Source organism: Vipera berus (genome assembly GCF_964194415.1).
Source record: "Vipera berus genome assembly, chromosome: 2".
Lineage (NCBI taxonomy): Eukaryota > Metazoa > Chordata > Lepidosauria > Squamata > Viperidae > Vipera > Vipera berus.
Window position 1 is genome coordinate 165,203,205 of NC_138203.1, and position 22,901 is coordinate 165,226,105.

The window sequence follows — 22,901 nt, forward strand, 5'->3', positions numbered from 1 at the left end:
AGTTGGTGCTTGCTCAGTGATTCCTGCAGCTGTCTGGAGAATCCCAGGAGAGACCCCAAGTTGTGGGATTCATTGTCTAGTTGAAATAAATAATCACCAGCCAAAATGTCCAAGAGAAAACAATGATAATTTATTTGTACTATACTTTGCAAAGAGGATGCTCTTTGTGCATGCAAGCACACAGTGGAAACACCCCAAATCCTCAATATTCATTTTTTATATTCCCCATTGCCATTAATCATACTGTAATCATGTTGTCACAACCTATCCAAAGCTCCTAAAGTGAATCTTTGCCCCTGATTACATCTCCCACCCCCATAATTCTATCGCGCATGCCCCCACCCTTATTTATGAATTACCTTTTATGGTTGTTATTTCCTAGGGGTTGTCTCTAAAGTTACTATATCAGTAAATTCTGGTTAAGACCCGTTTTCAGCATAGCAGACAGCTTCCTAGATACAATTCTCAAGCTTCAACCTAGGCTCATGAAATTAAAATATATACAATGTATTTCTTTACAGGCTAGCATAACTTCTGCAGTTTCTGGAAAAACAATAGACCCTTTTTCCCACATCAGGATTTGAGGTTAAATTTCATGCTTACATATGGTGTTGGTTGCTTTTTTAAAAAATCGACAATATTTGGTCCCTAGCGATGAAAAATCAACAAATATTTGAGCAACGAATATTCATGATGCTGGGATCAGAGATGCAAGAGGCCAAAAGATTTTCATCCAAAATGCTAAAACGGACACTATGTCAAGATTTGGGTTTGAATTTCATGCTTAAAAATTGTTTTCATTTATTTAAGCTGCCGGCACAAGTGATACCTTTCTGCTAGTTAATTCTTTCCAGTTTAGTTGTGACATTGAATTTCCTGAATGGAAACATCTCTGAATCCCCTAAAGAAGCAATGTAAGCATCGTGCCACATACCCACAGCCTTCTTCAATCTAATGCTTTCCAAATTTTGCGACAAAAGAAGTTGAAATCTCAAGTCATCAATTATTAGACAATAGGCTGGGGAGGTTGAATGAATGTTGCTTTGTGTGTTTTTTTAACCTTCCCTTGCTTTGCCAACAGGAAAAAAAAATCCCTTAAAACAAAAGATTTTGCAACAAAAGAAGAAGACGCCCAGCTAGTAAAGCGAACAGAACATTAAGAGCAACAGATAAGCAAATTCCGGTATGTCCTTCTTCCCTTCCCCCTTGCTTGCTTCGTAGAACATGTTGGAAGTTCCTTCTAAGTCTTCAGGAATGCCGACAAGTACTTTTAAAGAAAAAAAAATGTGCCGCCTTGTTAGTGATTGGCCGAAAAGTTCTTTTTTTCATGATTTGCTGACTGGTGGGAGCCGTCCCGATTGGTCAGTTACTCTGGTAGAGAAAACCGCGCGCGCGCGCGCCCCTCAAAAATGCCGCCTTCCGGGGATTCTACTTTGGAGCGCGGCAATCGGCGGGACGCAGTCGGCGCTATGAGTTGCATGATGATGCCCAGAGTGCAACCAGGATCCCCGCACAAGGCCCGCGGCCAGATACAGGTACGTGACAGGACGATCCACTTTTAAGAGTTTGAAAAGATTATATTATATAGTCAAGGATAGAAAATTTTGAAGTCAGGAAGCGAAGGAGTTCGGTAGAAAGTGGGAAAACTGCTGACTATTCATTCTTTTCCCCTCTCTTACGACAGGTCATCTTTGGACCCATGTTCTCTGGAAAAAGGTATGAAGGCATTAAAAATAGTTAGCACTGGTATCTAAATGCTAAGATGACTAGAAAAGAAGAGTGAAATAAATTGCTAGGGGAGGAGGGAATTGGCACAGGAGCAAGACAGTCTGCGGGCCTGGTTATATTCAGCTGCTAGGCCCATGCTTCTCTTTAACTCAGTAGACTAGGAATTAAAAATATGGCTGAGATAATTTTAGCCCTGAAAGCCAACTGGGTGACTTTGGACCAGTCACTCTCTCTGTCTCACCCACCTCACAGGGTTCTTGTTGTGGGGAAAATTATTTGTAAAAATAATAAAGGCAGGCTACAAATAAATAAAAATAAATAATAGACTACACTCATATTACAACGTATAGAAGAGTAGCACTGTCTTATTCTTTGAAACTTTGGCTAAGAATTCTAGAATTTTAAGCTTTAATATATTTCCAATATCATGTTGGAGAAGGCTGGAATAGGTAGGGGGCAAAAATTTACCCTTTTCTCTTTTTCTGATACAGTATCTAAATTGGAAATGGTATAGGTTTGGTATCTTGAGGGAATGTATTATCCAAGGGCTTAGATCACGGGTCGGCAACCTGCGGCTCCCAGCCGCCCGGTGCGCGCGCACCTCTTTGAACGGGCAGTGGTGCGCGCGCACCTCTCCAAATGGAGAGTGGCACCGCCCTTTTGGAGAGGTGCGCGCGCACCTCCGCCCGAACAGGCAGTGGCGCCGCTCGTTGGGAAAGCTGCCGCGGCCCGTTTGCAGAGCTGCCGCCTTCGGCAGCCTGCAAACGTGCCGCGGCAGCTTTCCCAAAGAGCGGCGCCGCTGCCCGTTTGCGCGGAGGTGCGCGCGCACCTCTCCAAAGATTTGGAGAGGTGCGTGCACACTTCCGCTCGTTCGGAGAGGTGCGCGCGCACCTCTCGGAACGGGCAGCGGCGCCACTCTTTGGGAAAGCTGCCGCGGCACGTTTGCAGGCTGCCGAAAGCGGCAGCTCTGCAAACGGGCCGCAGCAGCTTTCCAAACAAGCAGCGCCGCTGCCACTGGGAACCGGTTCCATCAGACACAAAAAAAGTGGCAACCGCGGGCGCATGTGCAAGAAAAAAAATTTTGCGCATGTGCAAAACTTTGTGCATGCGCGTGCATAGACGCACGCACGCTGCTCCCACTTTTTTGTGTGTGTGATGGAACTGGTTCCCAGTGGCTCTTTTCCTTTTTCAGGTTGCCGACCCCTGGCTTAGATGCTCAATTACTTTGAAGCTATGTGACCAGATTTATCAAAATTGAGATTTTGTGTTGTGCAAGAAGTTTTGATCCATGATAGAATAAAAAACGGCAGGAGACCACCGTTCCTCAGATAGTCGGGTGTGAGTCTCTCTTTGTGAGATTTGGTTCTGAGGCGCAGTTGGGCTTGCTGGTGTACATTTCGCCTAGTCGCACAGCGGCAGCCCTGCCCGAGCTGCTCGATATCCTCTCGGGGTTGGTGGTTGAGTTTCCCAAACTTATAGTTTTGGGAGACTTCAATCTACCATCCCTGGGAGGCTCATCTGAGCTTGCTCGGGAGTTCATGGCTTCCATGACGGCCATGGACCTGACGCAAGTAATTTCTGAACCAACTCATGAGGGAGGCCACACCCTTGACCTGATTTTTTTATCTGGACGGTGGTTAGATGATCTTGGTGGGGACTCTCCATTTATTATGCCCCTGTCATGGACCGATCATCACCTCCTGCGGCTGGTCTTCCGTTTTGCCACCCCCGCCGTGGGGGTACGGAGCCAATTAGATGGTACCGCCCCAGACGCTTAATGGATCCTGATAGATTCCAAGCGGCGCTGGGGTCCCCACCTGCCTCCATTGCTCACAACTCGGCGGATGCCTTAGTGGAAGCCTGGGAAAGGGCAGCCACTGAGGCACTTGACCGGGTTGTACCCTTGCGGCCCCTGACCCAGTGCAGATCCCAGCGAGCTCCATGGTTCTCCGCGGAGCTCCAGGAGATGAAGCATCGGAAACGGGGCCTAGAGAGCTGCTGGAGGTCTAGCCGATCTGAATCCGACCGGTTGCGGTTAAGAACCCATATTAGGTCTTATCTCGCAGCGATGAGGGTGGCGAGGTGTAATTACTTCTCCACCCTCATCGCGTCCGCAGATAATCGCCCGGTCGCCCTGTTTAGGGTGACTCGCTCACTTCTTAATCAGGAAGTGAGGGAGGATCCCTTGCAGGGTCGTGCCGAGGAATTTAGTCAACATCTGTCGGATAAAATCGCTCGGATTCGGACCGGTTTGGACTCCAGCTGGGCAGAGTCTGGCGATCAGGACACGGGCGGTCTTGTCAATGTTATCTGGGAGGAGTTTGATTCTGTGACCCCTGATGAAGTGGACAGGATTATGGGGAGGCTGAGCTCCACCACATGTTTATTGGATCCGTGCCCTTCCTGGCTGGTTTATGCAGCTAGGGAGAGGACACGAGGCTGGCTCCAGGCGGTCATATCTGCTTCTTTGAGTGAGGGTTATTTCCCCACCGTCTTGAAGGAGGCGGTGGTGAGACCTCTCCTCAAGAAGCCTGCCTTGGACCCAGCTGCATTGAACAACTTTCGTCCAGTCTCCAACCTTCGCTTTCTTGCGAAGGTTGTTGAGAGTGTGGTGGCGCATCAGCTCCCTCTGGTCCTGGATGAAGCGGATTATTTGGACCCCTACCAATCGGGTTTCAGGCCCGGGTACAGCACGGAGACGGCTTTGGTGAATGATCTCTGGAGGGCTCGGGATAGGGGATATTCCTCTGTCCTAGTCCTATTAGACCTCTCGGCGGCTTTCGATACCATCGACCATGGTATCTTGCTGCGGCGTCTCAGGGGATTGGGAGTGGGAGGCACAGTTCTTCAGTGGTTCTCCTCCTATCTCCTGGGACGCTCGCAGTCGGTGTTGGCAGGGGGGCAGAGATCGGCCCCTAGGTCTCTCGTTTGTGGAGTTCCTCAGGGGTCGGTTCTCTCGCCTCTCCTGTTCAACATCTACATGAAACCGCTGGGTGAGATCATTCGTGGTTTTGGAGTTGGGTATCATCAATATGCTGATGATACCCAACTTTTCATTTTGACCCCAAACCACCCCAGTGATGCCCTCGCTGTGATGTCCCGTTGCCTGGAGGCGGTACGGGTCTGGATGGGGAGGAACAGACTTCAACTCAACCCTGACAAGACTGAGTGGCTGTACATTCCGGCATCCCGGGACATTCAAAATGTTCCATCGCTCTCTATGGGGGGTGAGCTCTTACCCCCCCCCGTGGATAGGGCTCGCAACTTGGGAGTCCTCCTAGACTCACGACTTACCCTGGAAGACCATATAGTGGCCGTGACTAGGGGGGCTTTCGCCCAGGTTCGCCTGGTGCGACAGTTGCGGCCCTATCTGGACCGGGATGCCCTGTGTACGGTCACTCATGCGCTCGTGACCTCTCGCCTAGACTATTGTAATGCTCTCTACATGGGGCTTCCCTTGAAGACCACTCGGAGGCTCCAACTGGTACAGAATGCGGCCGCGAGAGTTGTCTTGGGAGTTTCCCGGTACTCCCATGTTACACCTTTGCTCCGCGAGCTGCATTGGTTACCAGTTGTCTTCTGGGTGAGGTTCAAGGTCTTGGTTATGATCTTTAAGTCCTTACATGGCATGGGTCCGGGATACCTCGAGGACCACCTGCTGCCGGCGTCAACTCCCCTCCACCCTGTGCGTGCCCACAGAGAGGGCCTCCTCAGGGTGCCTCCAGTCAGGGAATGTCGACTGGTGGCCCCCAGGGGGAGGGCCTTCTCTGTGGGTGCCCCGGCACTATGGAACCAACTGCCGGTTGAGCTCCGGATGGCATCGGACCTCCGATCCTTCCATCGCGGGTTGAAGACCCACTTGTTCGAGTTAGCTGGTCTGGCCTGAAGGGGAATATGGGTTTTTTAATTGGTTTTATTATTTTATATTGCTGTATTTTAATTGGGCATGGTTTAATTTTCTTTTAATTTTTGTATACCTATTTATATATGCCCTGTGAACCGCCCTGAGTCCCCAGGGAGAAGGGCGGTATAGAAATCTAATAAATGAAATGAAATGAAATGAAATGAAAAAAGATTTTACTTTTTGAGCACTTTAGTTTTTTCTGAGTAGCATTTGTCACAAAATAATTTTAATTATTTTTTAGCACTGAACTGATGCGCAGAGTCCGTCGATTTCAAATTGCACAGTATAAATGTCTACTAATCAAGTATGCAAAAGACACACGCTATTGTGTCAATGGAGTCTCCACACATGACAGGTAAAAGTATACTATGAGCAATGTAAAACTAGTTTGGTTCAGGAAAATAGGATTCATATGTGTCTTGTAATATTGATTGTTTGTAGATTTTATCATCTTCAAGAAACTGCGATTAGTGGTATTGTCTCAGCATACAATATATCTGACAAACTTCTTTGGACTTAAATATTGTAAAATGAAGCTTCATGTAAGTCTCAACATAATATGAGCTTTTAAAGAATTAGAAAAAGAATTTACAGATTATGGTAGACAGGCATATATTATTATATTAAAAGGCACAAAAATAAGGCGAGTTCATTTCCTTATATAGTAACTTTCCCAATGATTTGTAACTATTATAAACTACACTTTCACACACAGCTCAATGTTTCTTTACAAACAAAAAAGTAATGGCTCCTGTCACTTTGGAGAGAGGGAACAAAATTGCAAGACTATAAAAGGTTTTGTTAAATGCTAGTGTAATCCAGAGCCCTGCTTTGTGCAGTTATGTTTTAATCATAAAATTCTTGTGAGGCAAATCACCCCAAACTCTATGATTCAATCTTATGATTGTAGATTAATACACTTTATATAACTTTTGTTCTTCAAATAAGCTAAAATTGTGATTCCCTACTTTGTATTGTTTGAGCCTTTCAGAACTTCAAATTTTATTTTTTCACAAAATGTTCACTATTTTCCATGTAAATAGACAATTTTGAAAAGGTGAAGCTTTTTTCTACATTTTGTTATTTAAAACTCTTTTCACTAAAATGTTTGAACACATGGTTTTTAGGATTCAGAGGGTTGCTATCTGTCTTAAAGAGGATCTGCAGGTTTTGGTATTTGGGAATAGTTATCCTTAAATAAGTTTTAACGTGCTGTAGTTGCTTATAAGAAGAAACTTATGAAAGAGAAGCAACCTAGAATTAAGGAGAACAATTAATCAGTGGAACGGCTTGCCTTCAAAAATCATAGGTGCTCCATCACTGGAGGTTTTTAAGAAGATACTGGACAGCCATTTGTCTGAAATAGTGTAAACTCTCCAGCTTGAGCAGGGGTTGGTCTAGAAGACCTTCAGGGTCCCCTCCAACTCTGTTATTCTTTCTGCACAGAAACACCATGGAGGCCATGTCAGCTTGTTGCCTCAAAGATGTCCAGCAGGAGGCTCTGAATTCCACTGTGATTGGCATTGATGAAGGCCAGTTTGTAAGTTTATATTACCTGAATGTTTAAATGAACTGCCAAGTACTGATAATTGTTTCCGTGCTTAAAAGAGTTTGAAATGTAATTCTATACGCACTTATGTATGGTAAGACCCATTTTGCTTATTAATATTAACAGTTGGGCAAGTGTGACAATGTGATAGATTCTTATGTTCTCTTGACCTGATTGTAAATGTGAATGGTTAAAATACAATCTTACGCGTGCTTCACCTGGAGAGCAAACCCCAGTAAACTCTGTAGGACTTGGTTCTTAGCAAATGGATAAAATTGTGCTATGAGTACCACATAAAAGCTTCTAACGGCATAATCTCAAATAAATTGAAAATGCAACCAGATTTGGGAATACAAGTAGAATTTTGGTCAATTCATCTGAAAAAGAACATCATAGGGTTAAAACACACACAACCTTCAGAAGAATATAATTTTGCTCTCTTTTAGATAGGAAAAAAGGTGAATGGGGGATAATGTAGAACTGTGCAAATGTATTCTTTTGAATTATAAAACCTAGAAAGTAAGCTGAATGATAAAATTACAACAAATAAAAGGAAATATTTATTTAAAAGGATTAGAGCTGTGCATGGGAGATGACTATACAATTACCTTTACTATTAGAGAAAGCATATATTCAAAAGTTAATTACTGAAGATCAGTGGGAGGCTTTGCTGTACTCTTACTTGTGAGCCTCATAGAAGCATCTAATGCACCAATGGGTACAGAATGGTGAACTAAATAGATCAGGGGTCCTCAACCTTGGCAAAGCTGACTGAGGAATTCTGGGAGTTGAAGTCCACAAGCCTTAAAGTTGCCAAGGTTGAGGACCCCTGAAATAGATCTTCAGCAGCAACACTTTTTTACTCTTTGGAGGAGCATTACTAACTTTATTCATAACAGTGTCTTCCACATTTACAAAGTTTCTAAAAGCTGGAATGAGGGAATGATGAACTTTTAATTTTCCCAATTAGTTTCCAGATATAGTTGAATTTTGTGAGACAATGGCCAACGCAGGGAAGACTGTCATTGTGGCAGCCCTTGATGGAACATTTCAGAGGAAGGTAAGTCTCTTTAAATTCTTCATTAGACTTTCTGGATAGTTTATGTCCCAGATCTATAAAGAAATTCATGGTTTCATTGCAGGCTTTTGGTAACATCTTACAACTAGTCCCCTTAGCAGAAAGTGTGGTGAAACTTAACGCGGTTTGCATGGAGTGTTATCATGAGGCCTCTTACACTAAAAGGTTGGGAGCAGAGAAAGAGGTAAGACTCCGATAAAAGCTCTCCCTTTCTTCAAAGCTATTGACTGTGAGATATATTGATAGGTTGAGAAAAACCTTTTATTTTTAAACTTCATCCTACTAGGTGGAAGTAATAGGAGGGGCAGACAAATATCACTCAGTCTGCCGGGTCTGCTATTTCAAAAACCGACAACAACTGGTGTCTGAAAACAAAGAGAACCTACTGGGTGGGAATAAACCCCTTGATATTAATGCCTCCAGGAAAGTCTTGGCTACCCGTCAGATCATGCAGTGGAATCCATCTAATTGAAGAAAGGAAGCAAGAGATCTGATTCCCAGGTGCATTTAGAGACACATTTTTTTTCTGTCCTTCCTTCTAGCTTTGTATTGTCAGACTGATGTCCCTCCAAAACATCAGAGAGAGTTGTTTTTATGAGGAGCAACAAGGCTTGAAGACGTTAGAACATGCTATGAATAAGGGTGTTTTATATTGAAAACTGCACTGGTTTCTTAGTCTCTAGAGGGAAGATTTTGTAATTTCATTAGTGGCATTTCCTCTTGCACAAAGCTTCCCCAAACGGTTTAATTCAGAGTTTTAACGGCCATAGTAGCTAAAGTAAATTTACTAACAGCAAGTTGCACTATGAAACTGGAACGTTATTTTTCTGAATCCATCAAATTGGGCTCGAGGGCAGGGGAATTCTGACTATTCAATAATGAAACAGGCTGTTAGGCTATAAAGACTGAATAGGTTAACTGAGCAAAATGTATTTTAATTTGGTGCTGTGTATATCTGCCTGTAAGTAAAGATCTGGACTTACAAAAAAAGGCCCTTAATAAAGGGTCTTTCTTTAATTGCTGTCCAACTTTCCTGGATAGAGATTGACACCTTACATTATTGACTTAATTATATTCTACTTTTGATTGTTTATTAAACTGGCTACTAATGTGTCAGTCGTTGTTTAAGTATTATAGTCCTGCTTTATACTTTGTAGCATACTCTCTAGCATTTTGGTTTTACTGCAGTGATGAATATCCGCACTTCCTCTTTTTGAGTAAATGTAATCCTTTTGCAATGAAAACATCCCCAGTATCTTCTGTTGTCTTAGAGCAGAAATACTAACTTCTGTAGTGGAAACTGAAGAGTTGGTTTTAATGATATATTGAATAAAATTAATCTTACTTTTATGTTTTATGTGTAAAACTTAGTAGTACCAGTTCACCTTAAGAATATTTAAGTTCAGTGACAAAAACTACTACTGGTTTAAAATGTATTCTAGAGTTACCCAACCACTTTGTTAATGCCTGTTGATATAACACATTATACTGCCCTGATAAGTAAATCATTAATCAGGAAATGGCTATATGTATGACATTCAGTAAAGGGAAATTGCAGCTGAAAATGCTAAGATTGTTTTCTCTGGGAAGCTTAAAAATAATTACTACCAATAATCTTATTCTAGTTATTCCTATTTTTTTTCCAGACAAAAAGCAGGCAATAAAGGCTAGCCTAAAAGGGTTCATGCTTTTTAAATGATCCAGTTCTGTCTATTAGACGATACACCCTTGCCCAGTTATTAATCTCTGTAAATTATTTTCCTCTCCCCTAAAATTATACGATACATGAAAATCCACAATATATTCTAAGGGATGCGTATAATCCAACTTCTACTACGGTAAAAGATTTAAAACACTTCAAAGCCCCAAAATTGCAATATTTGCCTGAAGTTTCCCAAAACATGTAATTAGAAAAGAGCAGTGTTAACAGCCACAGGCTAAGGATACAAAAAAGCCATTATCTCAAAGACTTGTTAATGAAGATGTATAAAACATCGTGTGCAGGACAGCCATTTTTAGCTGGTCTATGCCTGAACCAAAATACCTCAGTTTTGAATGTTTTTGTCTGTACAAAGACTAAAATGGGGCCTCTTTTGTTCCAGTAGTAGACTGAAACATAGATGGTTTGAGATAGGGCGGTGATGGCGAACCTTTTGGAGACCGAGTGCCCAAACTGCAACCCAAAACCCACTTATGTACCGTTGGGTGCCGGGTGGGCGTGGCCCATTGGGTAGCTGTGGCAGACTGGGCGGGACTAAAAAGTTCAATCAATCAATTCCAACTTTGCGAGATCTTTTTTTTTTCCAGCGAGAAGTTGAAATTGATTAACTTTTTTTTGTTTTTGCACACAGCAGCAAAGGCCTAAAGCGAAAAGCTTCTATAAAACCCAGCTGAAGGCCTGGGACTGGGGCAACGGCTCGTGTGCCCACAGAGAGGGCTCTGCGTCTCCCCCCTCCCTGTGGCACGCGTGCCATAGGTTCGCCACCATGGAGATAGGGCAAGAGTGGTACCACATGCAGACTGGCAGTCACAGCTTGGGGGAAAAGAAGGCACTGTGAAAGGGGAGATAGGCTCTGCTGTGCTTTTGGGGCAGGGACTGTGCTGGGAAGGTCGGTGAGGCAATGGGATATGCGGTGCTTTGGCACTGGCTGTGGTTGAAGGCAATATGCCTATTCTAGTCACCAGAAAAATCCTCCTGATTTGAGTTTGATCAAAAGAGAGTACTGCAGCTGTTGTTTCCGAGCTTCTAGAATGCAAAGTGTTAGAGTTCAAAGCAGTGATTTTCCACTTCATGCACATTCCTATTTGTGTATTCTTTTCCTTTCTTAGCGATTCAGGAAAAGTTAGAATAAACTGCAAGAGTGAGTTTACCTTTGGTACATTATTGAAAACCTGTAGGCCTCTATAGAATACTTTTAAAAAGTACCAGTTCTTCGTGGAGCCAAGTCCTTCCCACTTTAAACCAAAGAAAATGTATGATATAGTAAATTCAGTTGAATCACCAATGCATTATGTCTAAAGCTTTATCTAGAAATGCTTTTAATTGGTTTTGGTATCAGCAGCTGAAACGATAGAAAGTATTGCACAGGTATTTCTGAGTCTGGAAGGGTAGCACCACAGAGCCATAGGAACACCAGACCCATTGGAAGTCTAGAATAGTCAAGATGCGCAAGCACACCAAGGCACAGATATAACAGCACTGGGGTAGGATAGCTGTGGCAAGGATCCCACTGGGGCATATCCAGTAGAAGTACAGTGTTCCTCTGTGGTAGAATATCTCTAGCTATTTCCAGCAAGCAGCTTAGTTAGCTGCAGCAGTAATAAGATCAAGTAGTCAATACCATTTCAGCAATTAATATTCCTTGCAAATCTCACAGCAAGCTTCCTGTGCCCACAAAAGAAACATCATTTTCTGCAAGATGCAAGTTTTGAAAATAGTCAAAAATAATAGAATATCCCAGAACCCAACACGTATACATGCACAACCCACAATCTTGGTTGTGGCACCAACACAATTTCACAGTAGACATAGTTCCCACCTCAAGAAATGAATACATAGCACTAGGATACTATCCTTGCCAGCTGCTTTGAACAGTGTTAGTAGCAATCAATACACAGGTGGAGGCTGGTAGCCTTCAGAATTCTCTGCACTGCGAGTGAAGGGTGGTTGCTGGTAGCTCTCATGACTGACATTGGGGTAACTGGAGTAAGGGGGTGTTGGGCCTGGAGCTGGGTCGATGTAACTCTGGTCAAAATCTTGGACACCCATACGGTAACGCTGAAGAGCGAAGGCAATCAGGAGTCCCTAGGGAGAGGAACAGTTATTTGCAATAGTAGGAATCTGCCCATGAAGATTTACTTGCCAGAGAACAGATATCCTCTGCAAAACTCAGCACAGTATTCAGTGAATATGCCATCACCTTAATTTAATCACACTGCAGCTTAACTGAAAAAGTTACTTCTCGTCAAGTCATTTCTATTTTAAAAGGCACCTGGATGCATTTCCCTGGGATTCCTTCCACAAAGGTTTTACAGCCTTTCTATAAAAGAGAATAACTTTAATGTTCCTCAGGCAATTAGAAGGCTGTGTTAATGACAATGAGATTTGGATCAGTTACTCTCTGGTTTTGTGCTCAGGACCCTTTAATGAAATAGCAAAGGAATCACCAATTTCATATCCTGTTTGCCAACCAAGCAAAATAAACCTTAAAGCTACTTGAACTTCCTAGGCCTACTTGTTCATCCCTGGGCTTTTTTGAGACAGAAAGAAACACTTACCCATGAAAAAATGGAGAAGAAACTGAAGGCAATTGATGCACGGGCAGAATCAATCCCAATCTTTATTTCTTCAGTATTTGTTGATGACCATTGGTTTGCCAGCACACAGAATCCAATAAACCACAAAAAGGTCCAAACAGCTAGACAGAAGACAAGGGAGCACTTAATCACATCCTTACAGATTACATGATAGCATAGAAGTAACATTTTAACTATAGTTATGAAAAGTTACAGTACATTAACCCTATTCTGACATTCTTTTGGGGGGGGATTCAAGTCAGCAGTTCCACTTTAGACGTGGTCTAGAGCAGTGGCTCCCAACCTTTTGGGTGCTAGGGACTGATTCTGTGGAAGGTGGTTTTTTCGTGGATCAGGGCATGTGGTTTCACACCGTCTGGATCCCATGTGTGTGCAGATGGGACTTCACTCACTTGCGTAGCCTGATTCCTGGCAAGCCGCGGACCAATGCCAGTTCATGGGCTGGGGACCCCTGGTCTACAGCATGGGCAGACTTCATTCTAACTCCATGATAGGCATTAGGCAATCTGATCCCCTTCAAACACTTTGAACAATATCTCAGTATTCTTGATCATTGTCAATGATGGCAGAGACTGATGAGAATTGTAGTCCAAGAAGGACTGCTGATTCAGTGACCATTTGAAATTACTGCAGCATTGAAAAAGGAAATTCTGACCAGTCCCTGATGTTATAGCCATTGCAGCATCCCCATGGTCACATGATCAAAATTTGGGTGCTTGGCAACCCTCATTTATGATGGTTGCACCACTCTGCAGTCACACAATTGCTATTTGCAACCCTCACAGCCAACCTCCAACAAGCAAAATCAATGGGGAAGCCAGCAGGAAGTTGCAAATCGTAGTCAAGTGACATTGCGCTTAACTGTGGTTTATGTGCTTCACAATTGCAATCACATAACTTTGCTTAGTGATGGAATTGCAGGTCCCAGTTGCAGTCGGTAAGTGAAGACTACCAGTAGTGATTATTTTTTTTATTCAGAGCATAAGACACAAGCTTAATACCAGAGAACAGGCTCCAATTCTATGGTCTTATCTTTCAGCAGTTATCCACATTAAGAATCACCCAGAATAAGGTCCTGTCCCTAAAGCCTCTTTGCCCTTTCACAAAGCAAACCTTAACGAGCATTCCAAAAAAAATCTGAATAATTACACTCAAGCACAGGGGAATAGGAGCCAAAAGGGAAAATACTGTCCAAGTCCAGGAGAGGGAAGATAAAAAAATTTAATTTAATTTAATTTAATAATTTGATTTCTATACCGCCCTTCTCCCGAAGGACTCAGGGCGGTGAACAGGGCAATACACAATAAAAATATTATACAAAAATTAAAAAGCCATTAAACATTATGCCCTTAAAATTAATACATATTACAATTAAAACTATTTATAAAAACCCAACCCCATCCCATCAGACCAGGCCAGCTTGTTCGAAAAAGAAAGTTTTGAGATCGCGCCGGAAGGAGCGAAGGTCGGGGGCCATCCGGAGCTCAAGAACATGGACAGAACTCAGCTGTTTTCCCCAGGGACCTGTTTGAGTTCACATCTCCCAGAAACATACCTGAGAAGGCTAGGTCGGCCATAACGAGGTACTTGCGATCAGTGGCATTGCTAATCTGGGGAAAGTAGATGTCAACCATAAAGAAAAATATACAAGCCAGGAAGGCAACCACACCAATGCCGATACCATAACGACAGGTATCCTCACTATGATTAAAGACGCAGGAAAGGTCAGATTTGCCGGGAACATTGGTATAACCTTCTCCAATGATGCAGGAGAAAACAATGAGTGCAAATACCTGCAAAATAATAGAAGGAAAAGGTCAATGCTAACATTTCCCAGGGAAAGCCCATTTTAACCATTTATCAAATTACTAACAGATTCCCCCAAGTTCTGAACTCAAATACTCCTGCATGGCGCTATTCTAGGGCAAGGAGCCAACTTACAATATATGCAGATTTTATTGGTACGCTGCCCAACTTTATCATAAATTAAAGCTTTGATAAAAAGGAGTAACAAATTAAAGTATGGTCCAATGATAAAAGATAAAACTCAGTAATCAGCTAGCTCTGCTATTCAGACAATAGCCCTGCCCAAGAGGAATTCCCCCATTCACCGTTCGTTCACAGAAATGTTCTCGCTTTTCCCTCCACAAACACAAAAAAACTTTTATCTTAAAAGGTTTCCAGGTTCCTGATAAGGAAATGGAATTGAAACAGGCTCCCAAACTACAAACTAGATGCTCATCACCGGTAATCAAGCACACCCTCAAACCAGATGCTTCTCAAAACCAAATCAGCATAGCAGCCTTTTTGTGTGCCCGCATGACTTGCTTTGGCTACTCTTCAAATTTCTGAAGAAAATTACAGAAACTTCCAAGAAGTTGTTTTTTTTAAAAAAAAAAGCCACAGAATAAATTTCTTCAGATCTTTTAACAAATACAAATTTCCCAGGATTTCAGGCCACCCTCTCAGGCTTTGCTCGCCCTTTAAAAGAAAGTAAGAGTATAGGAGGGTCATTCCGTTCATTCCGCCGGGACCTGAAGACCTGGCTCTTCGAGCTCTCTGGCCCAGGCTGAGAATTTTGTAATTTTTAATTTTAACTGGGTTTTTTTATTTTTTTCTCAGGGTGTCATTTAATCTCTTTAAATTTTGTTTTAACTTTTGTATTGATTTTCTTTTAAATATCCTGTAAACCGCCCTGTCCTTCGGGGGAAAGGGCGGTATATAAATCTAAATAAATAAAATAAATAAATAAACCAAGACGGCTGCAAGCTACTTCCGTGTTTTGGCCAAGAAAACCAGAGGGACGAGTCCGAGCTCGACACTGAATGGGTCTTTGTCTAGGCGGGTGCCTGGACTTATTTCCCCTAAGCCAGGGATAGGCAACCTTGGCTCTTTTATGACTCATGGACTTCAACTCCCAGAATTCCTGAGCCAGCCAAGCTGGCTCAGGAATTCTGGGAGTTGAAGTCCATGAGTCATAAAAGAGCCAAGGTTGCCTACCCCTGCCCTAAGCCTTGCAGTAGCTTTCGGCGCGCGGGTCATTGCCACGTCCTTCGCCCAGGCAGGGCTGGGTGCTTAAAAGCAAGGGAGAGCGGAGCCGCGGCCGTGCTCATTTTGCCGATTCTATTCTCGTAAGACTGCGAGGAAGCCGGCCCCTCGCGCCGCCCGCCGTCCATCAGCTGACCTCCCCTCAGACTCGGCTGCCGCACAAACAAGCCTGGATACAAAAACGGGAGGGATTTTAATCCGGCCGAACTGAAACGGAAGCACCGACCCCCCCCCCCCTCCGTGGCCTTCAAGGGGTTTTAATACGTCTTAATTATTATTGTTTTAACCTTGGGCGTTTATTTTATTGAATCGCTTTGAACTTCGGTATCCTGTTTTTTTGTATTTATTGCCCTGTACACCGCCCCGAGTCCTTCGGGAGAAGAAGGGCGGTATAAAAAATATAATAAAAAAATGTAATAAATAAATAAATAAATAAGGACCCGAAGGGGCTCCTGTCCGGCGAGCGTCAAAACAACAACAACAACACCCGCGTCTGGTTTGCAACGCAAAAGGCAAGAATTGATGGCCTGAAGCTCACTTTCCCAAGCGGCTCGGCGTCGCGGGGTATTTTAGAGAAGCGAAAGACCGAAGGGAGAATTCTCTAGCATTCGCCCTGGAATAAGGCAATAATGCAGGGGTCTTCAAACTGGGCCCTTTTATGACTTGTGGACTTCAACTCCCAGGATTCCTCAGCCGGGCACGTTGGCTGAGGAATCCTGGGAGTTGAAGTCCACAAGTCATAAAAGGGCCCAGTTTGAAGACCCCTGCAATAATCCTTCTCCCCCCGCGGGGGGGGGGCGGCGGGGCGGGGAAACAGCCTGGCCGTTCCTCCAGCTCGGGCCTCTCCGCCCGCTCTAACAGCGTTGCGTGACTCCGCATTGCTCCGCTCGGGCGACTTTTCCCTTCTAGCTGGTGGTCCCAGCTCAGGTACGCGATAGTTAAGCAGACGCTCCGCTAACGCCCCCCCCCCTCAGCTGCTGCCGGAACCCCTAACCTGCCGGCACTCCGGCCACGTCACGTGCTCCCGTCCGCACCTTAGCCCAGGGCAGGTGAGAGCACCCATTCCACGCGTGCCCGCGAGGGGGAACGGAAAAGAGAAGAAGCGAATCTTGTCTCCAGCAAGCCTCGAGCCCTTGGATCGTTTCAAGCTTCTCCGGGCCGAGCCGGGCCGACCTCAGCCACTCACCGCACTGAAAATGCGCGCAATGACCTGCGGCTGCTGCAAGAAGTGCCACAGGTCAAACGTGCCTCCCGCTTTAGCGGCTCCGTAGGCGCCTCCGCCGCTCTCCATAACTCTCTGACGCTGCTTTCCGCCACCGTCCCAGCCCGGAACTCCCTAAAGCCGCCTCGCCCAAACTCCTGTTGAGCGTTTCACAAGCCCCGCCCCCCCCCTTGGGAGGAGACCTTGCCCGGGACGGTGGAGGCAAAGTAACGCGTGGTGGCTAAAGAGAGACCGGAGTCGAGGCTTGTGCTCCTTCTCCCCTCGAAGTGGTTCGCCGCCGCCGCCTCCCTTACTAAGAAAGGAAGCGCGCCTGTGTGATCTGGCTTTGCCTGTTGTAATGCACTTTCGAGCTGTGGTTCAGATTTAGACGTTTGTGGAAATGTGATGATGCCACGCAAGTCTGGTGGGGGGGGGAGGGGAAGGTTTTCATTCAATCTCCTGAATTCGGGCAAATTTCTGGTATATAGGAAAGTATAATCGCTATACTGCTAAGCTTGTAAGCCGCCCTGAGTCTTCGGAGAAGGGCGGGATATAAATGGAAATAAAATAAAAAATAAAAAAAAATAGCAGCCACTACTCGACTATCTGAGAAAGCAAAATATTCATTGGCATAACGTTAAGCACACATCATTAAAATATTATTTTTTTAAAAATCTGAATTTAATGTATTGCTCATGGGGTACCCCTGCTCTGCAAGATGCACAATTTGTCAACTGGTTTCTAGATGGAATTTAAAATAGTAACTTATTACCTATAAAGCCCTATATAGCATAGGGCTACTATTTGAAGGACTATCTGCCTCATGATTTCTGTCCATCCTATATGATCTGGCAGGGTGGACATGCTCCTAAGCCCCTCCATTAAACAGTGTCATCTTCTGAAGCTGGAAAATGTGCTTTATCTGAATGGTACCTCCCTTCTAGAATTAGATCCACCCCAGATCCTTGCAGTTCCCACCCTGAAGAGGGCCTGGAAGGCCTTGAAAAGCCTGTATAGTAGGATGGATGGGATTCCCCTGCTTGTGACATTTTATGTTGGCTTTGTTGTTTAGGTTGCCCTCACATAATTTTTTTGTAGTTAACTTTTGTGCTACTCTGGTAATTTTTTGTATATTGTTTTTATATTATTCTGTTGTGAGCAGCTTAGAGGCAGTTGGAGTTGAGCAGCACCGATACTGAATAAATTAAATATGTTCTATAAATTGCTCGTTATATTGAAGAAACAGCAATCAGGATACAGGTTGAGAATGGTTCCTCTTTCTCTGAAGAGTGTACTATGTTCACGGTTGGAGAATTTTCAGCAAAACCTATCAGGGTCTGAATGACATAATTCGGATCAAGGCCTTAGAACATGAAAAAAGAAATACTGAATAAATGTTCTTTAATATTAAATGCAACAAAGGGAAAATACTAAGCACGTAGCAAACAGTATAATCCTGAGCAATTGTAGCACCTTTAATCTCATGAGAAACATTTATCTTGATTTCTAGTGTTATCTAAACTGAAATACACCGATTTTTCCAAAGTTCATAGAAGTGGTTTTGATTCATTGGAACTACTTTATGGCCTTCCCTCACTTGCATCCAACCCTCACAAACATGCCCTGGCATATTTTTTCTGCCACATTCCTATGACATGGCCTTCATCATGGCTTCTTTTCATGAGTCACCCTTAGATGTACCAGTATTGAAACAATGTTCTCTTTACCAAGGATATTGCTGAAGGCCACCTTAAGGTATACAAAAGCTGTTAGTCTTTGGTTCTCATCACCTAGAGGCCTACAGTGACTTGAAATGGAAGTATCAGAGGCAAAAAAAAGAATCAGCAATGAAGACAGCAAATTTAGATGTTGTTTTCTGTTCCCACCAACTCAATAGCAGGGAAAAATCCCGAGTCATGTTGAAATAAGTTTAGAGTGCAAACTATTGTAACTAATTCAGGATTTTAGATCCATTATTATTATGCAGGAGTCTAAAAATCTAATATATGTGATTCATTAAATAAAACACATATCATGATTTTGCGTTATGTATGTCATAAATATGATGCAGTGGATCAAAGAGTTGGTCTGTGCTCTGGTCAATAAGGCCTTCCTGGCTCATGTTTAGAACAGGGCCATTTTCTACCTTCCCTAGTTCAGATATACTGTTTTGTGGGTTCTGCTCTCCTCAGAAGAAAATATATTTTCTTGCTTGATCATCCTGTAGCTCTCCTACCAGCTTGTACATTCCTTTTTTTCAGGGATCTTTTACATCAGGTTTAGGGGAATTCCATAAGAACTGTATTTTCTTCACTAACTATCACTTTTCCTAGGCACACAAAATTCACATTAACAAGAAAAAAATGAACCATTAAACCATTATATTAAATAATGTCAAAACATCTTCCCATCATAGGTATCATCAATTCCACAGTGAATATTAATGCATCTCATCCAACATCCTGCAAAATTACCAGGATTGCTCACTGTACATGTTGTCTCTTGAATCTGTAATGCTTTGTCTATTTGCCTGTGTCTGAGAAAAGTAAACCGCAAAGACAATGCTGAGAGAGAGAAACAAGAAACTGTCAAGCTGATGCCACTAGTTCCCGTATTCTTACGTTTTACTTCCCTCACTGAATAGATAGTGAAAAGAAAGTAGTAATTGAAGGATATCGGCATGAAAAAAACAAATTTTAGACATGCTCAAGACTGAATTGTGAAAAAGGCAGCTGGTATTAGAGAATTTGCAGTTATATAACTTAGCAAAAAAAACCCAGACCTGCTCACCAGTTGCAGCTTAGCAAGGTAGAACCATGCCCTGACAACACCAATCATCTTCCTTAGCCCATGATATGGCCCTGTGCATGAATGGTGGCGTGCATCATTATGTGTACTGGTAAAAAAGCCAATGATATCCCGTCACAATGTTACAGTACAGGTACTCCTTGACTTACAACTATTCATTTATTGACTCTTCGAAGTTACAACAGCACTAAAAAAAAGTGGTTTGTGTCCATTGTTCACATGTAGGACCCTTGCAGAATCCCCGTGGTCACATGATCAAAATTCAGAAGCTTGGCAGCTGGCATGCATTTATGATGGCTGCTTTTTTGCAACTGCCATATAATCCCAGAAAAGACATGGCTGTATTGAAGAGTCACCTATAGGTTTTACATTCGCACATTTCACACTCTTCAGAGCACCATTTTGGAACTCGATCCAAAATACTGTGTAGATCTACATATTAGTTACTATAGAAGAGCATTTTCCTATCTGGTTGCAAAGTAGAATCGGGGGGGGGGGGCAGTGGCGTAGCGTGGGTTGTCAGCACCCGGGGCAAGCACCCGGCCGCTGCACTGTCCCTCCCCCAAATAGTCCCTCGCTCTCTCTCCGCACTGCACCGCACGCCTGGCACCCCCCCTCCACAGTGGGCGGCGACCCGGCGGCTCGGATCGGATTCGCACAGCCAGCACTGCAGTGAGAGAGAGTGAGTGAGCCAGGCAGGGGCAGAGAGCTGCGAGTGCGAGCGCGCCCCCCCAGATGTTGCACCCGGTGCGGCCGGCCCCCCCTGCACCCCCTACGCTACGCCACTGGGGGGGTTGTTGCTATTTTAAAGGTTTGTAAATCTTCTCTGTATCTGAACACCCAGATTCCTTTGGTAGTAATGATAAGCTCTGATTTGATAAACTTATTTTATATACCACATTTATATATTGTCCAATAGCTGAAGAATGTGTGTGTGTGTGTGTGTGTGTGAGAGAGAGAGAGAGAGAGAGAGAATACCTGGGCATCATGAAAACCAAGAGAATTATTATTTAATCCCATTTATATCCCGCCCTTCTCCGAAGACTCAGGGTGGCTTACAATTTAAAGCACAAATCAATGTGCTTAGCAATCTGGGTTGGATCCATAATCCAGATCACCTTTAAAAGACAGACATTGTCCCTTTTTTATTTAGTTTTATGGCAGGTGGACATGCAGCAAAGCAACAGCAGAAATGGCTATACATCTGCCTTGATTCATTTGATTACTGTATTTGAACGACTGCAGCAGGGCTTTTCAACCTTTTCACAAATTGTACCACTTTTAGGATATGGCAACATTCAAGTACCACCAGTTACCTAGCAAAGTGTCAAAAACTCGATGACCAAAAAAAAAGAGAAAAAGTGATAAAGTACAAGTAGTCCTCAACTTACAACAGTTCACTTAGTGACTGTTCAAAGTTACAACGGCACTGAAAAAAGTGACTTATGACCATTTTTCACATTTATGACTGTTTAACAGTATCCCCAGGGTCATGTGATTTACATTCAGATGCTTGGCAACTGATTCATATTTATGATGTTTCAGGGTCAGGTGATCCCCTTTTGCAACTTTCTGACAAGCAAAGTCAATGGGGAAACCAGATTCACTTAACAACCGTGTTACTAATTTAATAACTGCAGTAATTCACTTAACAAATGTGGCAAGAAAAGTTTGTAAAATGAAACAAAACTCATTTAACAAATTTCTCACTTAGCAACATAAATTTTGGGCTCAACTGTGGTCGTAGGTTGAGGACTATCCATACACCCACTTACCACACTTTTACTGAGAAACTTGTGCCTGTTTCTCTGACATTAATCTTTGCGCTGTTCTATCCCTTTCTCTCCCTCTGCTTGTCTCAAAGAAGCCTCTCCTCTTCTCCATCTCTCTTTCTCCATCCCCTTCTCTTTCCCTGTCATCTTTTTTTTCTCTCCCATTCCCACCAAAACCACCTCCTTTTATATCCTCTCCTCTCTCCACCCTCCTCCTCCTTTTCTCTTCCGGGTGTGATGATCAGGATGTAACTGCGTACACCGATCCTGGGGCCTTTGTCTCACCCCTGCAGCGTGCAGAAGTGCCGATCAGCATGTAGTTGCGCGCGCCCATCCTGGGGCTTCTGCCGAGCCCCGACAGCCTTGCAGCACCAGCTGACTCTCCCTCAGGCTTGTGCGGTGCTGCTGCTGCTTCAGCACATTCCCCTGCCCCGCTACACTTGTCTAGGAGGTCACGTACCACCTGCCAGGTGCCAAAGTACCACCAGTGGTACATGTACCACCAGTTGAAAAGCCCTGTACTACAGTACTTTAAACGTTGTGTGATCCTGGAACATCCTGTTTGCCAAGTTTCTAAGCCAGTGCAGAAGTTGGATATTTAGTGCAGAATTTCTCAACTTTTCCCCCTTTAAGATGTGTTGATGACCCCTCCCAAAATTCACCAGCCAGAATTCCAGGTGTTGAAGTCCACACATCTTAAAATGGCCAGGATTGAGAAACACCAGCTTAGCCTCTAGCCAGGGATGAGAAAAAATGCATACAGGGAAAGTCTAACAACTGCATCAAATTAGGCCTGCATCTTTGTAAACAACCCATAGCAAAGCACAGCTTTCTGTCACTTTCTCACGGAAAGCATATACTCTAATCCTCTACAAAATTCCTGATTCTGAATGTTAGGAAAATTAAGAAAGAGATCAAAAAAGAACTCCAAAACATAATTGTTAATCTGAGATTTGACATTGGGGTTCCAGGTACTGCTCCAGTGGCCACACCTAATAAATAATATTGCCTATATACTGAAGCTTTAGAAAACGACCTCAAAAATGATCAAGAAGCTGAAGCAACGTGTCTAATTGAAAATGATACAAACTTTCAGGCCTTCAGTTTAGAAAAAAAATGGCAAACAAGGGGAATATAAAATTGAATGGGCTGTGAAGACAGCAGATAGACACCTCTTTAATAATTCCGGAATTAGGTTCATATGCTTAAAAAGAATTCTGGAAGATTCTCTCTTCCCTCCAAAAAAACACACAACCAAGTATTTCTTCACACACTGTGCAGTTAGACAATGAAATCTAGTAACGTAAAATGTGGCAAAAGCCATCAGCAAACAGCTTTACAAGGGGCTAGCCAATTTCGCATAAGATAGGTTATGTGTTGTCTATATTTGTTAGTAATGATGGTTAAACATTCAACCTTCCATCTGCTGGTGAGGCAAAGTGGGGGTGGCTTTCTTGTAGATATTGAATTCTCACTTTAGAAACAGAATGCAGGAT

At 43.5% G+C, this 22,901-nt stretch overlaps 2 protein-coding genes across 2 annotated transcripts; one reads left to right on the forward strand and one right to left on the reverse strand.

Moving 5' to 3' along the window:
- The first annotated feature begins 360 nt into the window (after positions 1-360).
- TK1 (thymidine kinase 1) lies at positions 361-10,991 on the forward strand. Its single transcript, XM_081317309.1, has 7 exons — positions 361-1,535; positions 1,685-1,716; positions 5,874-5,987; positions 7,079-7,172; positions 8,152-8,241; positions 8,324-8,443; positions 8,546-10,991. The coding sequence occupies exons 1-7, from the start codon at positions 1,410-1,412 to the stop codon at positions 8,729-8,731; spliced, it is 762 nt and encodes a 253-aa protein (XP_081173435.1). The 5' UTR covers positions 361-1,409; the 3' UTR covers positions 8,732-10,991.
- A 292-nt stretch (positions 10,992-11,283) lies between these two features.
- Positions 11,284-17,000, reverse strand: SYNGR2 (synaptogyrin 2). Its single transcript, XM_081317310.1, has 4 exons — positions 16,811-17,000; positions 14,132-14,369; positions 12,538-12,677; positions 11,284-12,064 (listed from the first exon to the last, which is right to left on the reverse strand). The coding sequence occupies exons 1-4, from the start codon at positions 16,913-16,915 to the stop codon at positions 11,867-11,869; spliced, it is 681 nt and encodes a 226-aa protein (XP_081173436.1). The 5' UTR covers positions 16,916-17,000; the 3' UTR covers positions 11,284-11,866.
- Positions 17,001-22,901: the final 5,901 nt, after the last annotated feature.

What these genes read in the sequence shown, in the direction of transcription:
- TK1 (XM_081317309.1), top strand. Translation starts at nt 1,410, where the DNA reads ATGCCGCCTTCCGGGGATTCTACTTTGGAGCGCGGCAATCGGCGGGAC. An exon ending in AGGCCCGCGGCCAGATACAG is followed by an intron (nt 1,536 to 1,684) that starts GTACGTGACAGG and finishes CTCTTACGACAG; the next exon opens with GTCATCTTTGGACCCATGTT. An exon ending in GCATTGATGAAGGCCAGTTT is followed by an intron (nt 7,173 to 8,151) that starts GTAAGTTTATAT and finishes TTTCCCAATTAG; the next exon opens with TTTCCAGATATAGTTGAATT.
- SYNGR2 (XM_081317310.1), bottom strand. Translation starts at nt 16,915, where the DNA reads ATGGAGAGCGGCGGAGGCGCCTACGGAGCCGCTAAAGCGGGAGGCACG. An exon ending in TTGCGCGCATTTTCAGTGCG is followed by an intron (nt 14,370 to 16,810) that starts GTGAGTGGCTGA and finishes ATTATTTTGCAG; the next exon opens with GTATTTGCACTCATTGTTTT. An exon ending in TCTTCTCCATTTTTTCATGG is followed by an intron (nt 12,065 to 12,537) that starts GTAAGTGTTTCT and finishes TCCTCTCCCTAG; the next exon opens with GGACTCCTGATTGCCTTCGC.